Source organism: Fomitiporia mediterranea (genome assembly GCF_000271605.1).
Source record: "Fomitiporia mediterranea MF3/22 unplaced genomic scaffold FOMMEscaffold_10, whole genome shotgun sequence".
NCBI lineage: Eukaryota > Fungi > Basidiomycota > Agaricomycetes > Hymenochaetales > Hymenochaetaceae > Fomitiporia > Fomitiporia mediterranea.
The window spans coordinates 1,168,109-1,177,252 of NW_006760395.1; the positions used below are offsets into that span (position 1 = coordinate 1,168,109).

Consider the following 9,144-nt stretch of genomic DNA (forward strand, 5'->3'; position numbering starts at 1 on the left):
AAACTTACAAACGAACAAAGTGTACAAACACTCATACAGCCTGGTACACAATTAAAAACAGTATTGTAAACTGATAACAATAGAAAACAAATGTCTAATATACTATACATGAACATGGTTGGTGCACTTAGATACATTGCAGACTGTACACAGCCAGATATAGCATTTGCAACAAATCAGTTAGTAAAATACCTCAATGACCCTGGTATGGAGCATTATCTGGCACTTAAACATTGTTACATGTACTTAAAAACTATGAGTGATGTCTGGCTCCAACTCAGTAGTACAAATCAATCAATATTGAACAGCTATACAGATGCAGACAGTATAATGCAAGAAGAGCATTGTGCAATATCAGGATATGCATTTTACTTGAGTGATTCATTAGTTTTGTGGTCAAGTAAAAGACAAACACTGGTGGCAAATTCAATGTATGAAGCTGAATTAATAGCTCTTGTAAGAGGAACACAGGAAGCAATTGCACTTACTCATTTAGCTGAAGAGATTCTGCAGGTCTCTGATACACCAATTAATATCTATTGCAATAACGATGCTGTTATACAAATGGTTACATTGGACGAACTCAAATATTCGGAACAAACAAAGCATTTAGATCATAAGAAAGATTTTATTAAATGCTACATTGAGTTAGAGTACATAAATGCGAAATACATACAGACGAACGATCAACGAGCAGATATATTAACTAAAGCACTACATGTACCACAAGTCAAACATCTTACCAGTTTACTCAGACTAGTAAGAGTTTGAAGGGGAGTATTATGAGATGATTAGTTCATTAACGGACGAACCATGAGACAATGACTTCATAATGTCTCAGTTAGAATACATACAATATAAGGACGAGAGACACTGAGCGGTCAATCGTCACCTCACCCCTTGTCTATGCGTGCCCCCCTTAAGTTCTCCCTCTTAACAGAACCACATATCTTGAGAATACTAATAGGAAATGTGGTACTCATGTTTTCTCTTATACTATTATATATAAAAGTTACTCCGATATATTCACTTGTACAAAATTTACAAAATTTATAAAATATATTACTATATATACTAATACAAGTATTAAGACTTTTTGCTGATGACGTCAGGCAGCTTTCGTCATGTCAGCTATCAAGAAGCAGAACCCATGGTCAACGTCCTTCGAGGTAAGTTGCCGTAATTTCGTTTGTATCCAGTCTCTAACAACAATCACAGACGCCATTGGACATGAGACAAGCCTTCTCCCTCGCCACGGGCTTCATTACTTCCTGTCCAAGCACGAATCCATCCCTAAATGCCAGCGCATTTCCTCCTCTTAACGTCACGAGCTCGTCCTATCAGTCCGGTGGAACCATAACACTGTCCTTCGATCGTAACGCCGCAAGTGCTACACAGACCGATGCCAATGCACCTTTGTTCCTTGTGTTGCTTACTGGTCTGCGAAAGCTCTTCGCTCCGCTTACCAGCAATGCAGATGGAACCTGGTCAGCCGCTTTGCCTGATGGTCTGGAGGGCACAGTCTATGCATTAGTTTCAAAGACCAATGGGTCTTCGAGTGATACCGACACCGACACTGTTGCGGGCATGGCGATTCTCCTGTTCCCTTTCAACTCCCAGGAACAGGAGATTAACTAAGGGCTCTGGGGGCAAGATCATCTTCATCTAGTCTTTTTTTACGATCGGACAATTAGTATATGGTATTTATTTGTTTCACGACAGCGTCACGGACTTGGACTATGTTATCCTATTGTACCTTTCCTTTTTGGATATATCGTACTCACGTCTTTGTCACTCCTTTATACATAATTTCTAGCGCCTCAGAGGTGATTTGGTAGTCTAGTCTATAGCCCGCCGTACTTTATTCTCTTCACACTAACCATAATACTGTTGTGATGTCTCGGCTTCTTACGAATTCATTGTGCGAATGATAATACTAACATACGATAATAGCCAACCAATCTGATTGGTCTATGAAGAACGATGAATTATGTGCAACATGTGACCCTCGCTTGTGCTACTACCGGCTCTAATGCATTCTCAACACTCTTTTACCATTTTGCCCTGATGTCCTTCGAGCATAAGAGACGGGAAATGTAAAGCAAAATACTACCAACGACAATCATACTTCCCTACAAGTCAACAAATGAATTCGTCAACAATAGTTGATAGCTTTAAATACCGGCTATGTACGTACCGCAAAAATGGCGACGTGATGGTATTCTTCTTTCGAGCCTGTCTTTACAAACGCACCGCCAATAGGAGTACCGACGAGCGTCGCAACGGCAGTAGGTAAAAAGAAAGTCCCAATCCGAGCGCCTAGTTTGTCCACTATCGTCAAGAATTCATGATTAGTGTGTGTGTAAAAGTTTCAGGGTTTGGGTTCGCATACCTGGAGATATCTGGCCCACTGCAGCGGACGAGACCGAGATGAAGATTCCGGAGAAAAAGCCTAATAAAATTAAACAGGCATGAAAAGAAGTCGCTGTTCAGAGTTATGAAGGCGGCATACCATAAAGACAAGCGAAGATAATGAATGACACGGCGCCTCTTGAGGGTAACCAAAGGGCAAGGCATAGTATCCCGGAGATGAGAGTAGCAGGACACAAGATATTCAAGCGTCCATATCTGTCCGCCCATTGACCGCCACTAATCAAGTTCGGTTATTGATCTTCAATTTAGCAAAGTGAAGATTAATGGGTGCGAGATCACGTACATGATACGCCCAAAGAAAGACACTCCATTAATCATGGATAGTAAGAACGGATGTATGGAGTCGGAGACTCCATAAAGAACGGCAAAAGGCTCTATTGGGGTAATTAGTGACAAGAAGGTGCAACATTCTTCATCATTTACCTATGTAATAATATGGCGAATATAGCCCAAGGTTCACGAGTACGCAGCCGAACGCGAGCACAGCGTAACGAGGATCTCTGAATCCTCCGAAATCAACAAGGGCTCTGGGTCCTTTGAACGGTTTCAGCGGCAATCTAGTCCTTGAAATAAGCATCGCAACAGAGTAACAGAACCTGTAGGTTCAACATAAGTATCAGCCGTCGCAAAATAACGAAAGGAATAAAGAAATCCAATGGACAGTGACTACTCACAGCGTAATTAAAGCAGCAACTCTTACCGACCAAGCTAATACCAATACATAATACCAGATGAGTTAAGTCCATTAACAAAGGCTGAGACATACCGAAACCGATCGTTTGGAACAGTCTGGAGAACATGATAGGAAAACAGACGCCTCCCACACTGCTCCCAGCGGCGACTATTCCCATTGCTAGAGCCCTGCGACGTTGGAAGTAATGACCGACAATTGATAGTGCAGGATAGTATCCGCATCCAACGGCAAACCCGAAGAGGACGCCCTGCAAAGGAAATCCTGAGTGCATAAAAGGAGAATTTTGTAGAATAAAATCCGCACTTGAGAAAGGAACTGCTGCCAAATCTGGTGGGGTCGTGTGAATGAGAGTCCTATTAGTGCGGCTATGCTTCCAAGCATTCCAATTGGATAGAGGTACTGAACATTGGCAAAAAGAAAAATACGTATGTAAGAATGAGTCCATGAACAACAAGGACGAATGGAGTGTTTATTCGTACCTTAAAGCCTTTGGCATCAAATATTGGCCCAATTACAACTCCAGATACATAAAGAAGGGTGATTTGAAGTGAACCGATGAATGCGATCACAGTTGCAGAGTAGTTCGAGAGGAAATCGCTGATATAAAATTCCTACAAGAGAACGTGTAAAAAGCATAAGTCGCTGCTTGAAGCAAACAGTACTATCTATTATTACCTGGAATGTTCCGAAGCTGTTTATTACTCCAAAAGATGCAAAGTAGATGAGAAAGGATCCAAGTACGACCATCCAAGCACGAAATCCACCCTCCGGAAATTCTGCGTCGTCGAGATGTTCCGCAACGCGCGTCTCGCTACTTGAGGAAATACTTCCCTCTCGCGAGGTCATGCGAGGAGATGATTCCAAGGCGGTCTTCTCTTGCTCCTTCATTGTTCTGCTTTTCGGCAGGCTCTTGAGCTGAGATGGGTGAGAGAGGGAGAGTAGTGACGAAAGGAGTGAAAACACCGAAAAATATTGTGGTCTTCATCTCCGACTTTGACGCGGGAAAGGAACTAAAATTGGTTCCGGATCGCCGAGCAAATTCTCACGGAGGCACAGTCGCGGAGGATAGCATCAACTGTCTTCCGGCGGCACCACATGCTCCAATCACATTCAATCCACCGGACGGCCTCTGAAACGTCGACGATTTGCCTGCGGCGCTGAAGGCATTCCGAATGTGGCAACATACATATGTACAATGATTTCGTGTCGGTTCTAGGCATCACCCGTTCCGCTACCGCAATGCTCTCTTCTTCTCTGGCTTTCGTATTTCCATACCCGACGTAGCATTTAGCGACAGCTTTCCTTGAAACAGCGGAAATATTTGTTCAAGGCGAGTGCAGTGCCACAGAGCGGTTGTTCTGACCATCGACGTGGATAACTGGCGCAAGCATGATTCGGCTTTCTACTGGGAGTCGTGAGCAATTTTAATGGATCAATATCCCGTAGTGTTCGCAGTGCCACTCCACTACAACTTGGCTGAATTTCAGTGATTGTAAGCAAATCAACTCATCCAGGTCTACAATTCCCGGATGTACGAATACCCAAATCCTTGGAACTTTTGCTTTTCGTGATCTTCTATGTTTCAGCCGACACTCGCAATACATATTCGCTTGACAACTCAAACTGAATACTGGAGTGGCGCAACACAGAAGGTCTTGATGCGGTTCTAGTCTCCGCTTTCTGTAACTTTGCCCTTTTTGTCCTCCGACAAAGAGGGTGTGTTATGTTATTGAGGTAAACTATTTTGTCTTTAAAATAAGCCGGGAGCTTTCACCTCCCAGAAAATTATCCAGGAGCAATGAATGGAATACGCCCATCTCTAGTCGACGTTAGGCAGATCCTCGGGCCAACTCAGGTCTTCGCATGCATCTCCGCCATCCTTGCCTTGAAAGCCGTTCTATTCTTCGTTTCGTACCTCAGAGCACGTCGGCAGTTCCCTGGACCTCCGATATCCAGCATATGGTCGGGAAATCTCTCCGAAACGATGACCGACGATGTTCACGAAAAGTGGCGAGCATGGCATAGAACGTACGGACCTGTCTTCCAAACAGTCAGTTGATTTCCCTCCTTCCTCTTGCACATAACTCATGTTTAATCCGCCGTTATGATAGTGGAATGGTCTCTTCTCTCGTGTTGTCTATATAGGAGATCCGACCCTTATCAGCAAGATCGCAAACAGCAATTGGCCCAAGTTTCCGGCCCAGTACTCTGGCTTCAAGCCACTGAGCGGATCGGCACTGTTCGCTCAGATGGACCAGGAGCGATGGAAACAGCAACGCAAAGGACTAGCTCCAGCGTTCCAGCCTGCAACGGTCAGCAACCAATATTCGGCGTTGCATAAATATCTGACGGTAAGGATATTTTAAACACAAAGCACACTTACGAAGCACTCATCCCCTCCATCGCAGAAATTTGTAGAAGAAATCGACAAAGCAGCAGAGCGAGGAACTTCCGTCGATCTTTCAACTCTTCATGTCCTCTTGACCCTCGACTTTGTCGGCGACGTAGCTTTTGGAACCGAGCTAAATGCAATTAGAGACGGAGCGGATTGTCGTATCTTGCAAATATTCCATGATGTTCTTCCAGAGTTGATGAAGTGTGGTCTGTTCCCGCTTCGTGCAAAGGTTCCCATCTTGGACAGTACAAGACGCATGCATCGGGGGATTCGGGAACTACGAGCCATGGCTCACAACTCCGTTGAAGATGCCAGGTCGGCGGATAACAAGGCAGACATTGCGTCTGGTAGTAAAAGGATTTTCGAAATTCTTGCCCAGTAAGGCCCTCCGGATTTCCGATCTTAGTTGTCATAGCTGACAACGTACTCAGACAGTGCCGCGCGGACGGTACATATTTATTCTCTGCTGAAGAGTTGGTTGATAACTACGGTGAGTCTCGAAACTCATACATCAAGAATCTGGACAACTCACAAGACGACAAGTGACCTTCCTTGTAGCTGGAGGTGATCCAACTGCACATACGATGACATTCGCTGTCAACGAAATTGTAGGTAATCCCCAATTCACGATTGTTCCCTTACTAACCTTCCGACTATGGCATGCAGCTCAAGAAACCAAAGGTCCTCGCCAAGCTTCGTGCAGAACTCGACGAAGTACTTCCTCCGGATTGCGAGATTCCTACAATCGAACAGGTATCAAGCCTACGATATCTTCACCTCATTATCAAGGAAACACTTCGTCATAACGGACCTGGCTTCGGAACATTCAGGTATACACCAAAGGATACGGAGATTAACGGAGTGACGCTGCCAGCGAACACGACCCTCGCGTTATGGAACCCGCAAGGTACGTACCTCTATGGAGCAGTAGATGTTTGTCTAATATTGTACAGTGCACCGTGATCCTCAATTGTGGGGTGCAGACGTAGATGAGTTTGTCCCTGAGCGTTGGGAAACAGGGAAAGCACCCCTTCCAGGATCTTATTTCCCATTCTCTTATGGACCTCGTAAATGCCTGGGTAAGCTGAATGATCTTTTTTTTTTTGAAAATGCTCACAGTCAAGTAGGAGAAGGACTAGCTATGCTTGAGATGTCCTTGACTCTCGCGACTCTATTCAAGCGATACGACCTAGAGTTTCAAGCAGGTTTCTCCATGGAATATCTGCCATCTTTTACTTTGTGCTCGAAAAATGGCCTACCTGTAAAATCCCAACAGCGGAAGTAGTCAGTAGAGGATCCCACTGGGCCAAAAACAATAATGAATGTCTATTGTATTTGATGAGAGAATGTTGGACGCTGAATAAGCAACGCGTTTGTTTGTTTGTAGATCTATTTTGATCGCCGTTTCAGAGTTGAGGCTATTGTTTTTGAATTTTTGACTGCCAGTGCAAAAAGCGGGTTCTTCGGCCATGTCGGTCGTCGGACCACCACTACGCCTCGTATTTCACCACCACCAACTCCGCATCCTCTTTTCGCTTCACGCCCGAGGTTCAAAAACACGACGAGCTCCGCTATAGTGATCTGCTATGATGCAAAATATTCTAACGTTGCCTCAAGATATTCACTATCTGATTTTCTCCAAGCTCACTCTCTGTGATATTTTGCGTCTGCGACAAGTATGTCATCAGCCTCACATCAAATGGCTCACTCTGACAAAATAATGCTTTGCAGACATGTTCTACATTTTCGTCTTGTATTTCGAGCAACAAACAGCTTTGGACTCACATGTTCAAACAACACGTAATACGAAACTCGTTGCCTTTCCCGCATTATTTACGTTGCATCAAGGACGTTGAAGCACACGACATTGAGTCATGGGTCAGACATGCAGTTTCGTTAGACAGAAATTTTGCTACGGTCCGGAGAAGGCTTCACGTACGCAGGGTCACAAATAGCCACGGTCTAGCAATAACATGGCTTAGACTGATCCGTGGACGTTGGGCTCTTGTTGCTTCAGCAGACGTGAATAGGTGCGAACTTATGATATGGGAAATACCGCTGAAAGGAGAAATGAAGCTTGCTGCAAGGAAATTCGTGGAAGCACCTGTCATTGATGGAGTGGTGGATGAATCTGAGACGCAGGTGCAATGTGCAATTACCATAGGAGCTTCGTAAGTTTTCGTTCTTCTCTCATGTATTTCGTAAATCATTTACCGTAACATGAAGTTCGCCTTATATACTAATCATTCGCATATCTCAGCGTGCGGGGGAAGTGATGATCAGTCAACTTACTTGCATGCCTGGTGTTTCGCATGTCCGCTTCTTACAGGGCAGCCTCATCGGCTTCGCCGTTCACAAGGGTGACGACGAGTATCCATACATTGCTGATTTGAAAGCGAAGAACTTGAATCGACTATATCTATTACCAAGACCTGCTCCACAGATACCCTTGCCGATCCCCCTCGTATGTATTTTAATTCATCTCGGCGCAGTAGACATTAATTTACGCCTCGCATTGATTTAGGAGCCTTGTGTTACGATGACTATCAAGAGCGGGTATATCTTCACTCTACATCGATATGCAATCCATATCTTCGCCTTGTTGCTGACTGATAGGGAGCTCAGGTCCAAGTATGCATCCTCCCTATCTCTAAAAAGGGATGCCTGCAAAGGCCATTTTTCAGACATTTCCGTTGACGAGTCGCGAGAAATAGGTCTTCCAGATGTGCTACTGCGCGTTTACTACCAGGATTATGACACTGCTATCCGACAGGCTGTTCTTGTACGAGATGAGGCTAAGGAGCCAGCCACATTCACTCTTGTTGAGTCGCAGAATCGGGCTCCTCCATACGTATCTGTGTCTCAAGAACTGGTTCGATATGCTATTGGCTTATCTGGCCGGAGGGCTTTCTTTATGGTTTCACAATCCGTTTGCCATAGCCTTCCTGACCTGTCAACAATACCCATTCGTCTTCCAAGAAATACGGATGACTGCCAACCTTTTACCGAACTTGATGGCTGTGTTCCAGTCTTAAGAGATGGTCTTCCGCTTTCGCAGACAATCTCAGACCTTGCATTTGATGATGGAAGGGGCCTCTTATTAATAGGTACAGTCTTCGGAGATGTACGGCTCGCGTCTTTTATGGAAGAGGACGTTATCACACGCGAAAGCATCTGCATGGAACTTCCTGAATACACAAAGGAAGAAGAATTATTACCAGCTGAGAACCAGATGCTTTCATCGGTACGTTATACTCTAATCATCGGATTCCAGTTACTTAAAAATGCATTTGTGTATTTTACAGTCGGAGGTGGTTCCGAATCTTCCAGTTTTCTACGAAGTAATGGCCTCACACGAATTTGAGGATGATCTGGCTCCTTCGGTTCGCGAAGAAGTAACCCGCTACTGGTTTGATCCAAGGCTTGAACGACAAATAATCTCAGGTTGGTCAAATGATTGGACACACTTCGAGTGCATATGGGATTGGATTGCACCTTTCTCAAGATGGGGTCACCTTGCGAAAGAATATATGCCTGAATCATCTTTGGATATCGCTAGAGGACGGCTTCAGGCACTAGGTGATATAATTCCTATACTATACGATGTGACAAACCATAAGCG

The 9,144-nt window shown here is 44.5% G+C and overlaps 5 protein-coding genes across 5 annotated transcripts in view; 3 read left to right on the top strand and 2 right to left on the bottom strand.

Annotated features, from left to right (window-relative positions):
- FOMMEDRAFT_92122 (uncharacterized protein) overlaps positions 1-1,638 on the top strand; it is a gene marked incomplete at both ends in the record, with an annotated part of 25,510 nt that extends 23,872 nt beyond the window's left edge. Inside the window, 2 exons of the mRNA XM_007269486.1 lie at positions 1,113-1,169; positions 1,219-1,638. Coding sequence (XP_007269548.1) covers positions 1,113-1,169; positions 1,219-1,638 — 477 coding nt within the window. The remainder of the gene's footprint in view (positions 1-1,112; positions 1,170-1,218) is intronic.
- Positions 1,639-2,051: 413 nt separating this feature from the next.
- Positions 2,052-3,973, bottom strand: FOMMEDRAFT_92167 (MFS general substrate transporter; the record flags this gene model as incomplete). Its single annotated transcript, XM_007269487.1, has 11 exons — positions 2,052-2,132; positions 2,198-2,331; positions 2,393-2,452; positions 2,513-2,649; positions 2,717-2,807; positions 2,857-3,029; positions 3,108-3,141; positions 3,200-3,374; positions 3,431-3,526; positions 3,607-3,738; positions 3,803-3,973. The coding sequence occupies 11 exons, from the start codon at positions 3,971-3,973 to the stop codon at positions 2,052-2,054; spliced, it is 1,284 nt and encodes a 427-aa protein (XP_007269549.1).
- A 196-nt stretch (positions 3,974-4,169) lies between these two features.
- On the bottom strand, positions 4,170-4,518 carry FOMMEDRAFT_159702 (uncharacterized protein; the record flags this gene model as incomplete). Its single annotated transcript, XM_007269488.1, has 3 exons — positions 4,170-4,284; positions 4,363-4,429; positions 4,491-4,518. The coding sequence occupies 3 exons, from the start codon at positions 4,516-4,518 to the stop codon at positions 4,170-4,172; spliced, it is 210 nt and encodes a 69-aa protein (XP_007269550.1).
- Positions 4,519-4,925: 407 nt separating this feature from the next.
- FOMMEDRAFT_142532 (cytochrome P450 46A1) lies at positions 4,926-6,807 on the top strand (the record flags this gene model as incomplete). The annotated part of the gene is made up of 8 exons (XM_007269489.1): positions 4,926-5,177; positions 5,239-5,478; positions 5,536-5,900; positions 5,954-6,012; positions 6,066-6,130; positions 6,189-6,429; positions 6,476-6,601; positions 6,650-6,807. 8 exons carry the CDS (start codon positions 4,926-4,928, stop codon positions 6,805-6,807), a joined length of 1,506 nt encoding a protein of 501 aa, XP_007269551.1.
- Positions 6,808-7,052: 245 nt separating this feature from the next.
- FOMMEDRAFT_142533 (uncharacterized protein) lies at positions 7,053-8,186 on the top strand. Its single transcript, XM_007269490.1, has 4 exons — positions 7,053-7,198; positions 7,254-7,693; positions 7,783-7,986; positions 8,047-8,186. Exons 1-3 carry the CDS (start codon positions 7,109-7,111, stop codon positions 7,796-7,798), a joined length of 546 nt encoding a protein of 181 aa, XP_007269552.1. The 5' UTR covers positions 7,053-7,108; the 3' UTR covers positions 7,799-7,986; positions 8,047-8,186.
- The last annotated feature ends 958 nt before the right edge of the window (positions 8,187-9,144 follow it).